The 21841-nt window shown below is 41.7% G+C and overlaps 1 protein-coding gene across 7 annotated transcripts in view; it reads right to left on the bottom strand.

Annotated features, from left to right (window-relative positions):
* ctbp2a (C-terminal binding protein 2a) overlaps window positions 1-21841 on the bottom strand; it is a 316236-nt gene that overhangs the window by 42968 nt on the left and 251427 nt on the right. For all 7 annotated transcript variants that reach the window (XM_080205655.1, XM_080205657.1, XM_080205656.1 and 4 more), the window contains one exon: window positions 16851-16995. In XM_080205655.1, coding sequence (XP_080061781.1) covers window positions 16851-16995 — 145 coding nt within the window. The remainder of the gene's footprint in view (window positions 1-16850; window positions 16996-21841) is intronic.

The raw sequence follows: 21841 nt of genomic DNA, 5'->3' as shown, positions 1-21841 counted from the left end.
TCTCTCTCTAAAGATCTTTGCTATTCCACCACTCTTCTTAAACTCACTCCTTTCACAAAGCTTTTGCTCATTTCCTTAACCCCTATTTCTTTGGCTTGATGTCTTTATTTTTCATGCCTTAGTGAAGGCCCTGGGATGCTTTTCCATATTTAAGGTGCTATACAAGTGCATGTTGCTGGTGTTGTCAAAAATTAGGCGTGAATGATGTGCACTTGGGCAAACTACCAACTGGTATCATTCATCTGCGGAGCTGTATTCAAGTAAGAAGTCAATGTAAGGTATGGGAAAGGAAACAGAATATGGAATCACTTGTGCAGGCAATACCCAAACTGAAAATAGGGATTTTTTTTTTCAAGCTGTCAAGAAAAGATCACCTATTTTACTGGCTATATCAGTACAGTAAAGTTTCAGAATTTACAAGCGTGGTGTCACACATAAAGTCAATTATGAGCTCAACTGTACATAACTGTTCATAGAACCCTTACAGTGAGAAGGAGGCCATTTGGCCCATCAAGTCTGCACTGACTCATTGACAGAGTATCCTACCCAGGTCATATTCCCATAACACCACAAATTTACCCCAAAATCACAGAATCACTGCAAATCAGCCCATTGAGCCTGCACTGACAATAATCCCACCCAAGCCCAATCCCCGTAACCCCACGTATTAATCCTGCTAATCCCCGACACTAAGCGGCAATCTAGCACTGCCAATCCAGCTAACCCACACATCTCTGGAATGTGGGAGGAACCCGGAGCACCTGGAGGAGACCCACGCAGACACGGGGAGAACCAGCAAACTCCAAACAGACGGTGACCTGAGCCTGGAATTGAACCTGGGTCCCTGGCACTGTGAGGCAGTAGTTCTAACCCACTGAGCCACCATGCTGTCCTATTCTTGCGTTTTGTAACACAGTGAGACGTTGCCAGCTTCTCCCTTAATCAAAAAAACTTCTTCAGTCAGAGTCTGTGGCCACTGCATAAGGTCTTTTCCCCTTTAAAGATGTGAAAAAATTGGTTAGGGAGTGAGCTTGCGATACTCTAGCATACCACCAAAAAAGCTGCTTTGTGACAAACAAGGACCACCATCAGGACCAAGGAAATAGAGGGAAAATTACCTGTACATTCCCTACCGTAGCCTTTCATTATTCCTCCCTGCATGGACATTTTAATACTGGGGACAGACTTCCTCAGGCTGGGCTGGGCAGATGGAGAACTTACTCTTAGAACCATGACTGCCCTCGAATCAGTAACCTAGAGTGACTAGTCTTTCCCCCTTTGGCCTGCAGGAGAGCTGGGCACCACTTCAGGACACAAGCTCGCCCATAATCCCACGTGCTGACACCACATGCTGCAAGGAGTTGAAAGAGTCAACAAACGACATGCCTACGCTGTCAGGACACATAAATGTGCTGAAAACAAAATGAACAATTGCAGATGCTTATTGTATTAGTTACCACATGTAAAATGCACCCACTGAGAGTATTGTTCAGTAAGTGGTGAGTTCTGTGTCAATATTTAAAAGCCGCAACCCTGTTAATTCTATATTTGTTGTCAGGGCAGAATGTAATAATAACGGAAATGCAATACAGTCTCACATTGACTCCAGTCTCCCTGCTAGTCTGAGAAACCATTACTATCCATCACTGTCACTTGAAAGCAGAACTGGCAGGCTGATGCTTGCAGCTGTAGCTGCAGTTTGTAACTAACAGCGCTAAGTGGTAAATGCTTCGACCTCCGAAGAAACGGCATTCCTAAGGGGATATTTACACTCTTCCAATCTGTCAGATTCCGTGTACATCTGTCGTATGTGTGTAAAACTGGAGTATAGCAGAGCTGCAGAGGTCAGTCCCATACAGTTAAGCAATAGAAAACACTCTCCTCTAGATTAGTTATAGACTATATTGAAGGCAAGAGGAAGGCAGTGAGGGAATACCATGGCTACGACTGTAACAGTGATTCAATGCTCTGTTTAACAGGCTTCAATGCTCATAGGTCCGGTTCCCAAGACTGGTTTCCTGGTCCAATAGCCCATCTTTCCCCCACCCGACAGGATCAGGCCAATACTTGGCAGAGAATGGACCCCACGTACCAAGAAACTTGCATAAGGAGTCAGTAATAATTTGCATGTTTTACTCACCTTATAAATTTGCGCATGGGATTGAGCTGCTGTCAAAGACACGTCTACATAGAGCAGACTGCATGTGGCCCACAACAAGTAGAAATGGTCCCATGGAAAAAAGTAGTAAGTATAGTTTCAAGCTAAGAGTTTGATAAGTGGACTGAATAACTGTGCTACAGCAAGGGAAATGAATCGTAATGCAGACTTGGTGCGAGAACAGTGGAATCCTATATAGTAGGAGGAGCCCACTCAGCCCATTGAGTCTGCACTGACCACAATCTCACGCTATTCTCATACATTTGGGGTTCACGAGGCATCGATTGGAGCTGCAGGAATTCGGGTGCATTAAGCCCTGCCCAAAGGCTTCTACAGTGCAATTCGGAATCGCTAATATTTTTGCAGGCAGAGTGCGTAAAAGTCAGATCTGAAACACTCCCAATTTCAAGTCCGCCCACCACTTAGAATTAAAATGGCAAAATAGGGCCCATCATCATCAGAAATACAACGTGTATATATTTAATTGGATCAAATTAAATCCTTGAGACCAGCAAAGATTTCAGAGCAACGGCTAGCTTTTGGAGCCGTTTCATGGAACAAAAATGTCCAGGGCTGCAGCTGACGCCCAAGATCACTCGGAGACAACCAAGTGACCTCAATGTCAAAATTACCAGCATCCAGCAATTCATCATCAGACAGTGGCAAAAACATGACTACCAATGATGTCACATTGGCAACATGTGTGAAGCATCCATGAACTTCGATAATCAAACTATGGTTCAAAAGATTCACACACTGTTCTATGAAAACCACTGGCCATGAGAGGACAAGGTTCACAGTGGTACTGGCCTATGTGGCCAATGGAACAAAATTAAAGCCAATGGTAATTTTCAAATACTAAAATAGTTTGAAGTTTATTTGTTAGTGTCACGAGTAGGCTTGCATTAACACTGCAATGAAATTATTGTGAAAATCCCCTAGTCTCCACACTCGTGCATCTGTTCAGTACACCCGAGAGAGAATTTAGCATGACCAATGCACCTAACCAGCATGTCTTTGGAATGTGGGAGGAAAGCAGAGCACCCGGAGGGAACCCACACAGACACTGGAAGAACACGCAGACTCCACATAGACAGTGACCGGAGCCAGGAATTGAATCCAATCCCTGGCGCTATGAGACAGAAATGCTAACCACTGTGCTACCACGTTGCCCAATGATGCTGAGATCAAGTTTACTCCAGGCCACCCATTTGATCTGTCTCGCATGATTCTCATGGTTATAATGCCATTTGCGCAGGGTCGGAAAATCAAGCCCTTTGATTGACTGAGAATAAGGCAAAGGAGAACAAAGTAAAAGATAGGAAATAAAAACGTAACCAAATACAAGAGAACAACCGCGTTAACCCTGTAGGCATATCTCTCAATCTTTCAGTGGATAATGAGTCATTGCGACTAGATAAGTCAAAATTCACAATATGTGCTCAACTAGCTGATGCTGAATCAGGACTTGTGGCTTAACTGTAACCTTTTTTGATTTGGTTTGATTTATTATTGTCGTATGTATTAGTATACACTGAAAAGTATTGTTTCTCGTGAGCTATACCGACAAAGCATGCTGTTCATAGAGAAGGAAGGAGAGAGTACAGAATATAGTGTTACAGTCATAGCTAGGGTGGAGAGAAAGATCAACTTAACAATCAACCTTGTGCCAGTAAGAGAAAATAAAGTTCTCATTCCAATAGTCCTTATCGGGACTGCCCTATAACCTGCTGGAGCTCCCCAAAGATGAAAAATGATCATTGGGTTCAGGTATTGTAGAGCTAGTTGTATCCTTACTGGAATCATTAAGGAATGTGGGAGAGATATTGAATTTTTATTTGTAAAGGTTGAAGTAAAAATGCAAAAAAACCCAACAGAGGGGCAGAATAATTGCGTTTAATGTTTCAATGTATCTGTCAGCCTCTCTGTATGTTTACTTGATGGACAAATTAAAATACTAAACATTAATGAAAGGGATAATGTTTAAATAAACGTCAATATAGCCTTCAAGTACAATCTATTAGCAAGTGGCGGGGTGGAGTGGGGGGCACATCTACAATGAAAATACTACCATTAACAATATGGGATGGTAAAAGGATCACTGCAGTTAATTGCACTAAAGTCAATATCTGACAATTGATTATTTCCACTAAGTGAACAGAAGAACAGAAACTGGAAGCCACAATTCTTTTCTGAACCAATAAACAGAGAACTGGGGTGCTGCATTGTATTAGAAAATACAAGTATGAATGAGGCTGACTGCTTCGTAAGTCAGGAGAACAGGAGGTGAGCCGACAAGGGCTGGAGCAGGGGGTTGCACAGGTTAAGGGATCGGCCTGAAAGGAAGCAAAGTAAAAGCACCACATTTAACACAGAGTGGAAGCGATTTCTTTTTACCTAGAGGGTGGTTTGTTTCATTCATTCGTGGGATGTGGGCTAGTCATGATGTGGAGATGCCAATGCTGAACTGGGATAAACATAGTAAGAAGTCTCACAACGCCAGGTTTAACCTGGTGCTGTGAGACTTCACTGGCTAGGCCAGCATTTACTGCCCATCCCTAACTGAAGGTGGCAGTGAGCTGCCTTCTTAAATTGCTGCAGTTCATGTGGCGTAGGTAGATCCACAGTGCTGTTACGAAGGGAATTCCAGGATTTTGACCCAGTGACAGTGAAGGAACAGAACAACAATATATTTCCAAGTCAGGATGGTGAGTGGTTTGAAGGGAACATCCAGGTAGTGGTGTTCCCATGTATCTGCTGCCTTTGTCCTTCTAGATAGTAATCGTGGTGGGTTTGGAAGGTGTTATCTAAGGAGATTTGGTGAGTTCCCGCTGTGCACGTTGTAGATGGTATGTGCTGCTGCCATTGTATCTCACAGTGCTCGTGAGTGTGAAGATCTGTGGATGAGATGTCAATCAAGCGGCCTATTTTGTCCTGGATGGTGTCAAGCTTCTTGAGTGTTGCTGGAGCTCTTTCACCCAGGAAAGTAGGAAGGATTCCATCACACTCCTGACTTGTGCACTAGATTATGGACAGGCTTTGAGAAGTCAAGAGGTGAACTACTCAGCACGTGATTCCTAGCTTCTGACCTGCACTTGTAGACAAGGCATTTATATGGCCAATCCAGTTCAGTTTCTGGTTCATGTTAATAATTGGAGAAGAGACCATGCCAACATTTAAGAATAGATTACATGGGTGTATGAAGGCCAAGAGGATAAAAGGGTAAGGTTAGATACATAGTTTAAGAGTATTGCTCACAAGGAGGATAAAGGCTAACTGTTTGGACAGCTTGTAAATTGGATTGAAGAGATGGGTTTTAAGGAGAGTATTAGAGAGGCAGAGGGAGATGGATAAGTGGCGTGTGAAGATTCCAGACTATGTGGTCTAAGTGGCTTAAGGAACAACGACCAATGTTAGAGTGAAGGATGTAATGTACAAGAGTGCAAAATCACATGAAAAGTTTATTAGAACATAGAAAACCTACAGCACAAACAGGCCCTTCAGCCCACAAGTTGCGCTGATGATATCCATACCTACTAGGCTTACCTATAACCCTCAATTCTATTAAGTTCCATGTACTCATCCAGAAATCTCTTGAAAGACCCTATCGAATTTGCCTCCACCACCTCCAACGGCAGCTGATTCCACTCACCCACCACCCTCTGAGTGAAAAACTTACCCCAATATCTCCTCCGTACCTACTCCCCAGCACCTTAAATCTGTGTACTCTCGTAGCAACCATTCCAGCCATTATTTGTTATTCATTCATGGGAAGTGGGCACCGCTGGCTAAGCTAGCATTTATTGCCCATCCCTAACTATCTTTGATAGGCCATTTCCAATCAACCACATTGCTGTGGATCTGGAGTCACATATAGGCCAGACCAGGTAAGGACGGCAGATTTCCTTCCCTAAAGGACATTAGTGAACCAGATGGCTTTTTACGACAATTGACAATGGTTTCGTGGTCACCATTATACTTTATAATTTTCACTATCAGCCATTGTGGGATTACCCTGGGTCTCTGGATTACTACTCCAACGACAATACCACTACACCAGTGTCTCACCTGTTGGAGAAAGGTGAGAGGGAAGAGATTGTTGGGCTGGAGGTGATTAGTTAGGGGCAGTGAGGATCTCAGCAAGACACTAGCAGTAATGAGTTGCGGTAGGGACCAATGGTAGCACTAGTGAGGTGAGGGGGTCAGTGAGGTTCAATATTGAGAGGAACTAATGAAAAAAACAAGATTGAAATAAGCAACAGCTATGAATCTGCAATGTAGCCAAAACGCACAAGTGAATGGATGGAGGGAACTCAGGTTACAGAGCCATCATGGAGATTGGAAGAGTTTTGTTCTCGTTGTAATATTAGCTGTAAACCTCCGAAGGCTTTATTTTCTATGTTTCTAATCGCATATTTCCAGTCTGGGTCATATGACAAACAGCTAGTAATTCAGTGATTTGACAACCTACAAAAAAATGCAGCATGTGAATCAGGTCCTTCTTTCAAAATTCCCTCCATTGTCTATCTGCTCCATTCTGCCAAGCTTTATGGCTGTTTTTTTCCATACAGCCTCCAAACTGATGGAAGACTGTAACTTGTTAAAACGGTGGCCTTTTTAAAATGCAAAAGTGTGTGAAATCAGAGAGTCTGTTCTCCTATCCAAGACTACTACTCTTTCTGCTGATCTAACAGTGGATGTCATGCTAAAATCTTGCAATCAATGTTCCTCCCACAAATTTCCAAAGCGACTACAATAATAAGATTTAAGCTTTCATGGCCAGGGCATTTGCCATCTTTTAGTTTAGCTTATTCATCTCTCCAGTACTTTTGCTTTACTAATATTAATTACTCCAAGGTTTCACCCCCATCTAACCCTCAGTTCTCCATAATTTCTTATATGTTCTACTGCAAAAGCAGACTCAAAATATTTGTTTAAGATCTCTGCCATCGCCTTGTTACTTTATAATTTCTCTCATCTCTGCCTCAAACGAATATACACACACACACACACACACACGAACACATACAACACACACACACAATGCTACTCTCTCCCTCTTGACATATTTTCAGAAGTTCCAGAAACCTGTTTTATATTTCTTGATAACTTATTCATTCTAATTTCTCCCACTTCATCAACTTCTTGTTTATCCTTTGCTATTTTTGAAGCCCTCCTAATCCTTAGGTTTAATATTTTTTTGGACATCACAAACTCCGGTCTTTAAGCTAATAATAGCCTTATCTATTTTTAACTTATCTATTTTTTTTTCTTTATTCTTGAATAGGATATGGACATCGCTGGCAAAGCCAGCATTTGTTGGTGTCCCTGATTTCCCTTAAACTGAGTGGTTTTCTAGGCCATAGAGGACAGTTAAGCATCAACCACACTGCTGTGGATCTGGAGTCATGCATAGTGCAGACTAGGTTTCCATCACTAGAGTGAACCAGTTGGTGTTTTACAATAATTGATGTTAGTTTCATGGACACTATTACTGAGACTAGCTTTACATTCCAAATTAATTGACTTTAACCCCCGGTGGGATTGAAATCCATGGTCTTCTGGATTACTAGCTCAGTGGCATTAACACTAGCCACCATGTCCCCTTATCTAGTTGACAATGGACTATACCACTTTTCCAACGGAGTTTTTATTCCTTAAGGGAATTCATATTTGTTGAGAATTTTATCTTTTTAAACATCTTTGCCATTTATACTTTTTTAAATTCAGTTTCTCAAATACCTCAGTCAACTTTTCAGATTTAACCAGATTTGCCTTAAACCTGAAATTAACTTGCAGCATAGCAAGGGTTAATGTAGGACTGGAGAACAGTCCTGCCCACAGTATGAGACACATGACAGTCGACAGTAGAGACAGTTGTATGGAGAAAGTCAAGAAGTCAGTTGAGGTGAGCTCTTAGTTTGAGCTATACTTTGTATATTAGTAAATAGAAATTATAAATGACCAATTCACTACTGTTCAACCTTACAAGGCTCTGAATGCCTTTGTGAGACCTAATGAATAAATCCGTAAAACAAAACTTCTATCACATTCTTACTCTTCCCTCAAGGATGTTTTACGATAAGATTACTAATAAAACAAGTCTTATCACACCATGCTAGATCAAAACCAGCCTGATTCCTGACTGGTTCCTCCATATATAGTAATAGAAAGCCATCTAGAATACATTCAATGAACACATCCTCCAAGTCTCTTTTGCCAATTGGGTTTGTCCAGTCTATATGAAGATTAAAGTCCCTAGAATTATTGCATTACCCTTTTACATGCTCCTCTAATATCCTGATTTATACTCTGTCAAACACTATTTCATTTGGCTGGCCTACAAACTACTCCCATCAGTGTTTTCTGCCCTGTGTTATTGCTTTACTCCACCTATATTAATTCCATATTTTGATTTTCTGGACTAAGAGGTTTTCTCCCTACACATTCTTTATCATCAGGGCTACACCAACAACTTCTCCATTTTGCATACCCTTTGTGAAATTCAAGCACCCTAGAATATTTACTTCCTGACTTTGCTCACCCTAGAACCACATATAATAAACATTTACTAGATCTAGCTCATTCACCTCTATTTATGCCATTCTTGTTATGTCTGTTTCGTGTACCCAGATATAGCACTTTTAACTTTTTATTATTTTTCCTGACATGGTCTTTGTCATTGATGCCCTATGTATTTTTATTGAGCCCCATGGCCCTCTTTTGACACTGTCCACTCAATGTTATCCAAAGCACTATTCAGCTCCACAGTCTCCAATTTTTTCTTCAGAACCAGAAATTTATCCTTGTCTGAACCCTCCCCTCCCCATTATCGTTTTAAAGCTCTATCTACAGCCATGGTTATTTAATTTGACAGGACACTGGACCCAGCTCCCTTCAAGTGAAGTTCATCCCAACAGAACTGCTCCCACTTACCCAGTACTGATGGCGATGTCACATGAACCCTTTCTCCATTACCATTCTTTCAGCCACACATTTAAATCTCAAATTTGTTTGTCCTTGTGCCAATTTGTGCATGGATCAAAAGGAATCTGGAGATTATTTTGAGGGTCTGCTTATTAATGTGGATGCTAGCTCCTAAATGTCTCCAACCTGACCTTACTGCTGGTTCTATCTTTGTCGTTAGTTCCCCACATGGACCACAACAACAGGCTCCTCCCCTCCTTCATCAAGTTCTTTTCCAATCAATTATACATTGTTTTGTTTCCTAAATAAATAAAATCAAAATGTGTCCTGTTCAGAACCTTACACCTGCATTCCTTTCCTGTCTACAAAACCACACACATATACAACAAACATTAATTAAGATGAATATCTAATTTGTGGTGGTGCTAGATGAAGAAACTGCTTCAAATATTGCCACATGAACTAAAAGGTAAGGCTTGTGACATCCCAGCACTCCTTTAGTATTGCAGTGGTGTGCCAACTTATTGCGCTCAAATCCTGGAGTGGGGCTTGGAGCCACAGAGGAAAGTGTGTGACTAATTGAGCCAAGCAGGTAGTTTTTATGAATAATATCAGTTCTGGGAGGATGCATCTGATGTTGACGGTGAGCCTAAAGCGCAACAGCAGTTTATCTGTTGAACAACAGAAGAACATTTATAGAAGCAAGATGTCATGTGAATGAAATCATAGCACCCTGCAATGGTTACAGCACCATTTGGCCTGTCGTATCTCTGTTTGGCTTCCCTTACCCCTTAGCCCAGCAAATTTTCTATTTTCCCGTTTGAAAATCCCGATTGTATCTCTGATGATTAGTCATCCAGAGGTGAAACATTGGCTCTGTTCTCTTCTCACAGATGCTATCAAACTTGCTGCGATTTCCCAGCACTTTTGTTTCAGATTCCAGCGTCTGCAGTATTTTGCTTTTATCTGATTTTGCTGCAGGCAGATACATTCTCAATCTGAACCACTTGCTGTTTAGAAAAGCGTTTCCTCATGTCACCATTGGTTCTTGCGCCAATCACCTTAAAGCGCAGTTGTTTATTTCTTGATCCTTCCACCAACAGGACCAATTTCCTTATCAACTATTTCTGGACCCATCATGATTATCAACATGTCTACCAAATCTCCTCTGAACCTTCTCTTCTCTAAGAACAACCCCAGCTTCTGCAAGCTGCCCATGTATCTGATATCTCTCAACCCTGGAAATATTCTCATAAATCTTCGCTGCAACCTCCCTAAAGTTTTCACATCCTTCTTAAAGTGTGGTGCCCGGAATTGGTTACAATGCTCCAGTTGAGGCCCAACCAAGAGTTTATCGAAGATCACCATAAGTTCTTTGCTTTAGTATTCAATGCCACTATTAATAAAGCCCAGGATCCTGTTATCTTTTTAACCACTTCCGCAATCTGCTCTGTCACCTCAACAATTTACTTCTCAGGTCTCACCATTCCTGCATCCTCTTTAGAACTGTATATTTTATTTCACATTGTCTCTCTTCATTTTCCCTATCAAAATCTATTACTTCACACTTTCCTGCATTAAATTCATCTGCCATTTGTCTGTTTATTGCACACAAGCCAGGTCTTCCCAAAGTCTATCGCTACATAAGAACATAAGAAGTAGGAGCAGGAGTAGGCCATCTAGCCCCTTGAGCCTGGCCCACCATTCAATAAGATCATGGCTGATCTGATAGTGGTTCAGTTCCGCACCCATCTGCTCCCCATAACCCTTAATTCCCTTATTGCTCAGAAATCTATCTACCTGTGACTTAAAGATATTCAATGAGGTAGCCTCCACCGCTTCAATGGGCAGAGAATTCCAGAGATTCGCTACCATCTAAGAAGTTCCTCCTCAACTCTGTTCTAAACTGACTCCCCCTTATTTTGAGGCTGCGTCCTCTAGTTCTTGTTTCCTTTCTAAGTGGAAAGAATTTCTCTACCTCTACCCTATCTAGCCCCTTCATTATCTTGTATGTCTCTATAAGATCACCCCTTAGCCTTCTAAACTCCAATGAGTACAGGCCCAATCTACCCTCCTCACAGTTCACAATACTTCAGGTTTTGTGCAAATATTGAAATAGGAACCTGCCTACCCAAGTCAAGGCCATTGCTGTAAGAAAATCAGTGGTCTCAGTAAAGACTCCTGGGGAACTCCAAGTATATACACTCCTACAGTCAGGAAAACAATTGTGCACCACTCCTTTTTGCCTCCTGTCACCCAGCCAACCTCATATCCATGCTGTCTTGTCCCTTTTATTCCACGGGATTGAACCCTGTTGGCAAGTCTATTACACGGCACTTTATCAAATGTCCTTTGGACACCATATATGCCACATCAACTGCATTATAATCTCATCAACCATCCCTGTTATCGCATCATAAAACTCAACCAAGAATTGGGGTAAAAGGATTTACAGACAAGTAGCCATGCTAATATTTGTAATATTATGTGCCCATCAAGCTAACAGTTAGTAAGCAGTCATTCACAATTTTGTTCATTACCACACTGCCTTACTAATGCATAAATAGTAGCTCTGATGAATTAATAAGTTGATGGGGCAAACAGATTATTTAATTCAAGGCTCTATGTTGAAGGGAATGTATGTATTAGAAGAACAGAAATTCCACTTTACAAAAAAAGATGGACAACCAAAATTATTGAAGACACTGGCAGAAGTATGTATCTGTTGCATTTTTGCAGTGAGGACATCGCTGCATCTTCAATCATGAGCTTTTCATATAAAAAGCATTCAGTGTGAGGAAAAACCTTCCAAATTCTCCTCTTGCCTATCATACAGGTGACAGCAAACTCACCGCTCCGTTAATATTTACAAATCTGCAAATCTAATTTCTTTATGACAACAGCTTATGCTATTCCTAGAATCATGGTACCTTCCTAGTCTGTCGATGGAGACAGCACAGTCCCTTAATAGGAATAAATGCAAGATTTCAATTCCAGGAAATGTATGTTACCAATTAACGTGCTGCACTACATAGCAAACATATTAAGAAAAATATTTAGGTAATAACCAGCTAAAGTGCATCTTTACATTTCAAAATGTATCCCTTTACAAGAATATCAGACATTACAACAGGGCTCTTTGTTCAGATTTAATCTGGCATACACTTAAATCAGCATCTTGTAAGCATCAACAACTGTCTGGGCTGTTTCTAACAGAGAGTACAGTTTATTAAACGGCACATTGCCAATTCGCTCTGGTGACCTTTAATTTGGCACAAGTCTTCTTTACAAATAGTAATCCAGACTAAATAACTACATGCTTCCAGGAGTTAGATTTTTAAAAGGTATTTGTACAAAACTACATTTTTTGATCAAAAAATTGCTTCTGGTCAACTGTGGAGAACAAGAACTCTTATTTCCAGCAGAACTTTCAAATCCTGTGACCTTGCTCCACGCCAGAGTCCAATAGTGAATTAACAAATGTCACACAGGGAGCTTTTCGCGACTCCTTGACCTGGGTTTAACTGACAACCAGCAGCCATCCCATTCCTTGCACTTCTTATGGAGGCGTTTTTTCTGCATTGTAACTTGTTGGAAAATATTTCGGTTGTCTACTTTTCGAAAGAGGGACACGGATATGTAAAGGCACAATGAGGATATTGCTTATAATCAGCAGCAAATAGTTCTGTCAGATTGTTTCACTAATAGTTTTTTGCAGGCCATCATTGGCACATGGCTTTTACAGTAGTGGTCTCAGAATAAAGCCAAAATTGCTTTGACTCTGCAACTCTTGTAACTGTGACAAATTGAGACTGTCAGGGTTTTAACTAATTTGTAGGTAGAACTTTTCATAGAATACATACAGCTCAGTAAAGCCTGCACTGACAGTAATACCACTCAGGCCCTATCCCTGTAACCACACCACCCTCCTCCCCGCCCCCCACCCCACACATATTTATCCTGCTGGTCCCCCGAGGGCTAAGGGTCATTTGGAGGGCCGAAGGGCTTGTTTCCTGTGCTGTGTTGTTCCTTGTTTGTTCTTTGTTAGCATGGCCAATGCACCTAACCTGCATATCTTTGGACTGTGGGAGCAACCAGAGGGAACCCATGCAGACACGGTGAGAACATGCAGACTCCACACAGACAGGAACCCAAGCCAGGAATTGAACCTGGGTCCCTGGTGCTAACCACTGTATCACCGTTTAGAATTATACTTCTAAAAAAGGCAAAACTGGATGTAAGCTGTCAGCCATGGCTTAGAAGAAAAACAACTTTCAGGTTACTGGTATCTTTTTAAAAAAGGTTCATTGCTGAGTTTTGCTAAGATATGACTGATTTGACACACTGACTGAATGCAGAGCAGGAGGTCTGAACTCATTCAGTGGATGCCAGCAGCCTATCTAAACCTGAAATAGGTCTGAGCAATACGGAGTGGCAACTGGAGTGATTTTCTCTCCACTCCGCGTAGCCCAGGAGCCCTCAGGCCATTCCTCCCACCATTTTGGCTGTTACTAACTCAGCACAGGCTGACGGCCACATGGCTCATTTCATTCCAGATAATGCAATCACCAGTCATTCCATTGAAGATTTTTGCAACGGAGGCAACACAACTGAAGTGCTTGAGAACCAGGGAGTGTCATCACAGCACAACACCTTGTTACTTTTACACCTACAGGTCTTGATTGGAACCAAACTATTAATTTGTACTTGTCTATCCAAAAGAATTAGGAGAAGCAGCCAAAAATCACACACCAAGAGATGGATCTTGAAGAAGTTATACTGCTGTGAGGGAGTCATGGATGGACAGTCCATGATGGTGACAGTAGATCTGCCACTAATGGTGAGGTGAAGGATTTGATATTTATAACGGGAGACCAGCAAAAGGAACATTGCAGGTGGTTTTGGAGGTGACATGGAAGTGTTTAAGCAGCAATGGGGCTGGATAGTAAGAAATAACAGACAAGTGGATACATGTTTGCGTAAACAGCTTGATGTGTGTGCAGTATTGCACCCTCCCAATCACTGTCAGTTTTAATTGGTTTCCTCTATTGATGCAAAACTATTCAATTTCACAGGGTGGCATTCTTACCATCTCTATGAAAAGAGTTCCTGTGTGAAGCTTTAATACTCTTGAAATTCTCATGCTTAGCGGAAAACAAATAAAATCTGTTGTGAAGCCAGTTAACATGCAGTTTTGTTAACAACTCAACTATTTTCAAAACAGAACAAACCGTATCCTTTGATCCTATTTTATTGTACGGAAATGAAGAGATTCTTTAAATATATAAAAAGGAAGAGAGAGGCAGAAGTGAACATAGGCCCCTTAGAGGATGAGACTGGGAAAATAATAATGAGGAAGCAGGAAATGGCAGATAGAGTTAAATAAATATTTTGCGTCAGTCTTCATGATGGAATGCTAAATAATCAAGAGGCAAAAGTGGGGGAGGAAATAAATACAATAACTATCATTAGAGAAAAAGTACCGGGAAACTAATGGGGCTAAAGGCCGATAGGTCCCCTGGACCTGAAGAGTTGCATCCGAAGATATTAAAGGAAGCAGCTGCAGAAATAGTGAACACACTGGTAGTAAGAGTCCTTAAGTTCTTGAAAAGTCCCAAAGGACCGAAAGACTGCCATTGTAACAGCCTTATTCATAGAATCACGGAATCCCTACAGTGCAGAAGGAGGCCATTTGGCCCACTGAACTTGTATTGACAACAGTCCCACCCAGGCCCTCTTTCCATAACCCCACATATTTACCCTTCTAATCCTCCTGACCCTAACATGGCCAATCATACTAACCTGCACATCTTGGAGTGTGGGAGGAAACCAGAGCACCCGGAGGAAACCCACACAGATATGGGCAGAACATGCACATAGACAGTGACCCAAGGCCGAAATTGAACCTGGGTCCCTGGCGCTGTGAGGCAGCAGTACTAACTACTGTGCCATCACTCAGTCAGGGTGGGAGACAAAAACAGGTAACGATAGACCAGTTAGCTTACCTTCTGTCATTAGGAAAATGTTAGAGTCCATTATAAAGGATGTAATAGCAGATTATTTAGAAGTACATAATACACTCAAGCAGAGATAGTGTGGCTTCATGAAGTGGAAATTGGGCTTGACAAATTAGATTTTTTGAGGTGGTAATGAGCAGAATAGATAAAAGGGAACCTGTAGACGCAATATACTTGGATTTCCAAAATGTACTCGCTAAGGTACCACACAAAAGACAATCCCCTATCTGTGCTAATATACTACCCCCAGTTCTATGGCCCATGTTATATATATTAGCATGGAGAGAGGATTGGATAACTGATAGAAGTCAGAGAGTTGAGATAAGAGGGGCATCTTCAGGATGGTAATTTGTGACCAGTGGAGAGACAGAGAGGTCAGTGCTGGGGCCACAATTATTTACGATATATATTAATGACTTGGATGACGCAAGCGAATGTACGAATGCCAAGGATGGTACAAAAAAAATAGGTGGGAAGGCAAGTGGTAAGAATGACGCAAGGTGTCTGCAGAGGGACAGACAGATGAATTGAATGGGCAAAAAATTGGCAGATGGAATACAATGTCAAAAAGTGTGAAGCTTTGCACTTCGGTGGGAGGAATAAAGGAACTAAGTATTACTTAAATGGAGAAAGACTGCAGAAAGCTGCAGCACAGAGGGATTTTGCAGTCCTCGTATATAAATCATAAAAAGTTAGCATGCAAGTTAAGCAAGTAATGGGAAGGCAAATGGAATGCTGGTGTTTATTTCAAAGGAAATGGAGTATAAAAATGGGGAAATCTTGCCAAAACTATACAAGATTAGTTAGACCACACGTGGAATATTATGAACTGTTTTGTTCCTCTTATTTAAGGACAGATATACTGACATTGGAGACAGTGCAGAAAAGGTTCACTAAGTTGATCCTGGGTATGGAGAGTTTTTTTTCAGGTTTAGTCAGCTGAACATTTACTCATTAGAGTTTAGAAGAATGAGAGTGACCTTATTGAGACATATGGGATTTACAGGGATTTGACAGGGCAGATGTTGAGACGCTGTTTTGCATTGTGGGAGAGTCTATGACCAGAGGGCATAATCTTAGGATCACCCACTTAAGACAGAGACGAGGATGAATTTCTTCTCTCATAAGATAGTGAATCTGTGGAATTCTTTACTGCAGACTGTAGAGGCTGGGTCATCAACTATGTTCAAGGTTGAGACAGATTTTTAATCAGTAAGGGAATCAAGAGTTATGGGGATAAGGCAGGAAAGTTGAGATGAGGATTATTGTATCAGATCAATCATGATCTCGCTGAATGATGGAGCAGACTCAATGGGCCAAATGGCCTATTTCTGCTCCTGCGGAATTTATTTGCCACTCTCTGCTCTACTCTCGTTTTTGATTGGCAAGCAAGTCAAATGGGGGGCAACTAGGAAAGTGGAGTTGAGGTCGTAATTAATAATTGATCTTACTGAATGGCAGAGCAAGCTCGAAGGGCCGAATGGCCTACATCTTCTCCTAAATTCTCAAATTCCATTGTTCCTAGCCCAACATGTCCCAGGAATACGATAGCATATTTCCATTAACTGTGTTTGTACCTAATTCACACACAGCATTTCGGTTTCTCCTTTAGGAAATTACAAAAGCACTTCCGTGCTGACGCAACTGCATCTGTTCCATTGCTGACTTAAACATCACTGTGCAAATCAGATTTCACAAATAAGCTTAAAGAAGATATCCACTGAAGGCAATGCTTGGACTCAACGTACCGAGCTCTCCTGCAGTCTTAACGTCAATGTTGTCATAGCCACTGCCTATCCGTACAATTATTCGCAGAGCTTTGAACTTCTCCAGGTCTTCCCTGGTCAGGGTGATATTGTGATACATTAGTGCCCCCACTGCTTCATTTAGAACCTACAGAGAAAGAGAAATTGTTATTCAATTTCAGCAAGTAAATAGGAGAAAGTCATTTCATTGATAACCTCCGTCTATACAAGTACTTGACTGGTGCCTCACACAGAACGCTTATAAACAGGTATTATTTGAAGTTTCAAAGCACCAGGAATCAGGTTATACAATAAGTTTATTGCATTTACTTGCGAGCATGCAACATCTGTCCAATCCCAATAATCTGGACTCAACTCCTCAGGCGCTTTCCAGCAGCAAAACTCCCAAGGTGGGATTTTATGTAAAATGGAGAATTCCGTTCTGCGAACCTCACCCGCCCTAATCGTGGCAGTAAAATTCCTGTACCCGACTCCAATTCCCCTCCAGTCAATGCAGATTTAATTAAATAGATTTTCCTGTCATGCTCAGTGAAGGCATGTCACATTCACAATTTCAAACACGGACTCTGTTTGGATGGAAGCTTCTGGAAATGTCATTTTATTTCAAACATGATCACAAACTAGGTAGCTGGTGGCTGACTATGATCTTTTGCCAATTCAGCACGGCAATTAAACTTCCAGAAAATTTCTAATTGAATCGCAAGACCACTGACAGGCCTTCTCCAGGAATCAAGACCCCCGAGAGCTGCTGGCTTCTTGTGCTCAGCAACGCCACAGGAAGGCCACTGCTGCTGCAGGAAGGGCAGGCATTGGAATTCCAGCTTACAGGCATGTCATGGGGAGAGCTAGGAAGGAAGGGGCGTTTCAGGGGATGAGGGATGCCAGAGGTTCGGCAGCAAGGGCAGGGGACCCTCAGTATCCTCCCTTCCTAATGTCCAAGCCCTTGATATCAGGCACTGGGTGCCTTTGATCAAAGGAAACCTCCCAAGGTGACAAGCTGACTGCAGTGTTACCTGTAGTGCATGCCGCAGAGTGTCAGGCTCCCCAATGGCATACCAATGGCAGTGGAATGAGGCTCTTAAATGGTTAGTAATTGATCACTTAAAGATCTCAAATGGCAGTGGTGCAGGATAGTCAACTATGACTTTCCCACCCAGAGGGAAGGCAGCAGAATTCAGTACACCACCATCCCACTTCAGTAAATGCTTGTTCCCCTCTAAGCTTATCATCAGCAAGAATACAAGATTCCAGCCTCTAGTGGTCAACTGCAAGAAACCAATTATCCAAAGGTGGGTGTGAAGAGCCAAAATCTATCTCCACGGTTTAGTAAATGGCATTTGGCTTTAAGCCATTCTGGGTGGACATGAGTTGGTCATGTGATCAAAACTGGCTTCTGATACCAACATTATTACCTGAAGATGGAGAGACACCCATAGTGGGCGGGATTTTCCAGCTGTGCTTGCCCCGTCTGAGGTCAATGGACCTTTGCAGGGTCCGTTCCCACCTGCAACGATTCCTGTGGCAGGTGGGACAGGAAAATTCTGCCCAAGCAGTCTGCAAAGATTACAACGGCAAAATATTACCTGCCGCTTTTTCAAACTTGGAGAGTTCAAGATCTTAAAAAGCCTCCCAGTCTGATTCCTAAATCCAAGATCACCTGTAAAGGCATTTTACCCCCGAGTACAAAAAACCTAAATGCTTAACTTATTGACCTGCTGAACCTATATCTCTTTCAGGGATTCCTGCAATTACTCCGTTACCTGACTCCAGCTATTTGAACTCATCTAAACTCAATTCAAGAGTGGAGAAGGTGCCTTGCTTTATGGGGCCTGTAATACAATGAACAAAACACTTCAACTCTGAACTTTTCTTTATTAACACCTTGTAAAAGTGTCCTGTATGTGTCCACTCTGAGCAACAGACGTAGCATTTCACCTTTTGAGGTGAATGCGCAAATAAATGATCCTCTTTATTTAAATTCACAAAAGTTTGCCGATGTTATTTAAACTGCGCAACACTCCAGATCTAAGACACTCTAAAATTGACACATTTCAGATAGTAAGGGAATGGGTACAAGAGTTACAGCTCTCTCCTGACCCATTTACACTCCCTGAATGGCACATATCATAGAATCTTTACAGTGCAAAAGGAGACCATTCACCCATCGAGTCTGCACCAGCTCTCTGATATCATCTCACCCAGGCCATATACCTGTAATCTTGCACGTTCACCATGGCTAATCCATTTAACCGATACATCTTTGGACACTAAGGGTCAATTTAGCATGGCCAATCCATCTAAGCTACTCATCTTTGGAGCGTGGGAGGAAATCGGAGAACCCGGAGGAAACCCACGCAGTCACGGGGAGAACGTGCAAACTCCACACAGACAGACGACTGAGGCTAGAATTGAACCCGATTCTCTAGCACTGTGAAGCAGCAGTGCTAACCACTGTGCCACCCAAATGATGAACTTATGTACACAACATTTTCAAAGAAACATTGTGTGAGAAGGTGGTGGGCTGTTCCAAAGCAGAGAATAATATTAATGCCCAGCTAAGCTGGGTCTCTGCCCGTTTTCTTGGAAGAAAATTACACTTATTAATAAACTATAAAAACAGAACAGACGGCAAAAATAATGAACTGTGGGTTTTTTTCTACAAATAGTAAACCAAAAATGAAACATTTGTGTCAGAGATTTGGCTGACATTTTCCTCATGATGCTAAGACTAATAAAAGTTTTGTCATGAGTTAACAAAAGAAAGTAATTTTGTTAGTGAAATGGATTGAAATTTGTGCTATTAATTTAGGAAAAAGAGGCAGGAAACAAAGGTTTGATGAAGCTTCTGAAATTCTTGCTTAAAGGAAGTTGTGATCGACTGTGATATTTTCGTGGCTTCATCAGGTAGCTTACTTTCGTCAAACGTCACTATCAGTCGTGTAAAATGAGCTTGCACTCTCTACAAGCTGAAGTTTGACCTGAAAGGTACAACATCGGCAATGTATTGTCACCCAGAGCCGAACAGAAACACTTCCCATTGTAGCTAATTCACCTAATTGACAATACATTGTTCCTCTTCCGAGAAAGAGGGAATTAGCAGAGGAATAAGCACACAGTGAGTGAGTCAGCTTATAAACTATGGGCCAGATTTATTAAAAAGTAATAACTGGACACTAGCTGGCAATCAATACTGCCAATTTCACTTGATTACAGAATGTTTCACTCCTCAGGTACAAGAATAAGCAAACACCTGATATTTTGCCAACTCTCTTAGCAATACTACACCTAAACATGTAAGACATACGTGAGGTTAGTTCACCAGCAAAGAACATCTCCACTGACAGAGAAGAAATGAATGCAGCTGGAAAAGGAGTCAATTCTCCCTCTGACACTGGAAACTGGAATACAGGGTCTGAAACAGTGTCTTCCAAGCTCATGATGCACTCTTCAGGAGGTCAATTGGTGAATTGGGCCAGCACATGGCAAATGAAACTTAATGCACTTAAAGTGTAAAGCAATGAAAAGAAAAATGTGGAAAGGCAACATAAATGGTATAATTTTACAGAAGGTGCCGGAGCAGAGATCTAGGCTTTGCATATACGGCGGGGCAGAACCAGTTAAGGCGGCTTTTAAATCAAGGGTTTTATAAATAACCTACAAGGGAATTATGTTAAACCTTTACAAATCACTTTGAATGGGGGTTGCTTAGCTCAGTTGGCTGGATGACTGGTTTGTGATGCGGAGCGATGCCAACAGCATGGGTTCAATTACCATATCTGCCAAAGTTAACCATGTGGTGATCCTCAGGTTAAATCACCTGCAGTGGTCATCTGGGACTTTTAGCTTACACATCGCCAGTCAGGCCTCAGCTGGAATGTTGTATCCAATTCTGAGTGCTCCACTTCAAAAAGAATATCAGACAGTTAATGAGGGTGCAGAGGAGATTTACAAGAATGGTATGAAGAACGAGTGAGTTTAGTTATGTGGAGGTATGAAAGAAGGTGGAATTGTTCTCTTTGTGGCAAGGGGGATTAAGGGGAGATTTAAATGAGGCACTAAAAATTATGGAGCGTTTTGATCAAGTAGGTAAAGTTAGTGCTAGCAGTAACATCAGTAACAAAAGGACACAGATTGCAGGTAACTGGGGAGATGAGGAGCATCTTTGCTTTATCTGTGAGATTTTATGATCTGAACTTTATTGACTGAAAGGGTGGCGGAAGATTCAATAGCAACCTTCAAAAAGGAACTGGATAGATACTTGAAAACGAAAATAAATGCAAGGTTACCAGGAAGAAATGTGGGACTAATTGAATAGCTTTTTTAAAGAGCCAAATGACCCCATTCTATGCTGTATCATTCTATGTTTTTAAGTTTCCTGATGTCAATTGGGCCCAAATTCATTCACACCTGACTCTAAACATCTTTATCGCAACTGACTCGCTTCAGAACAACTGAGCAAGTTACTACTGACTCCTGCCTGTGAGTCATTCATCTTCACATACTTCTCGAACAGTCTGTGTCACTCAAGTGCACTTTCTCCATTTAAGAATGACTAAATTCTGAGCTGTAAGCCCGTCATGTGAGTCATTTTAAATAGACAAGGGGGAAGTTATCTCTAAGTTTTAAGATGTCTTCTCTCTTTGCCCTGCTGCACCCTTCCCGTGCATGGGCTGCTAATTTTTCCGTGTTCACCATCAGTTGCTCCAGGGTTGGCCGCTGGTCACTTGCCTTATTAAAAACCCAATGGGGGAAGCATGAGAGGCGAATGACAGACAATTCTTCACTTTCAATTCAGATCGTCCCTGAAGAGAATAATGGCTTTATTGAAACAAATTCATGGCTCGCTTCAGAAGATTCCAGACTGCATGTTTCAAAAAGTAATCACAAAGGACCCAAAATTCCATCATCATGAGATCCCAATCCAAGTCTAAATTGAGACTGATCGTCTAAATATCCAGGTGAATACAGGCTGC

The sequence above is a fragment of the Carcharhinus amblyrhynchos genome, chromosome 17, assembly GCF_965287045.1.
Source record: "Carcharhinus amblyrhynchos chromosome 17, sCarAmb.v2.hapA, whole genome shotgun sequence".
Taxonomy (NCBI): Eukaryota; Metazoa; Chordata; class Chondrichthyes; order Carcharhiniformes; family Carcharhinidae; genus Carcharhinus; species Carcharhinus amblyrhynchos.
Note: the sequence above shows the minus strand (reverse complement) of the source record. Positions and strands in the feature narration are given on the sequence as shown.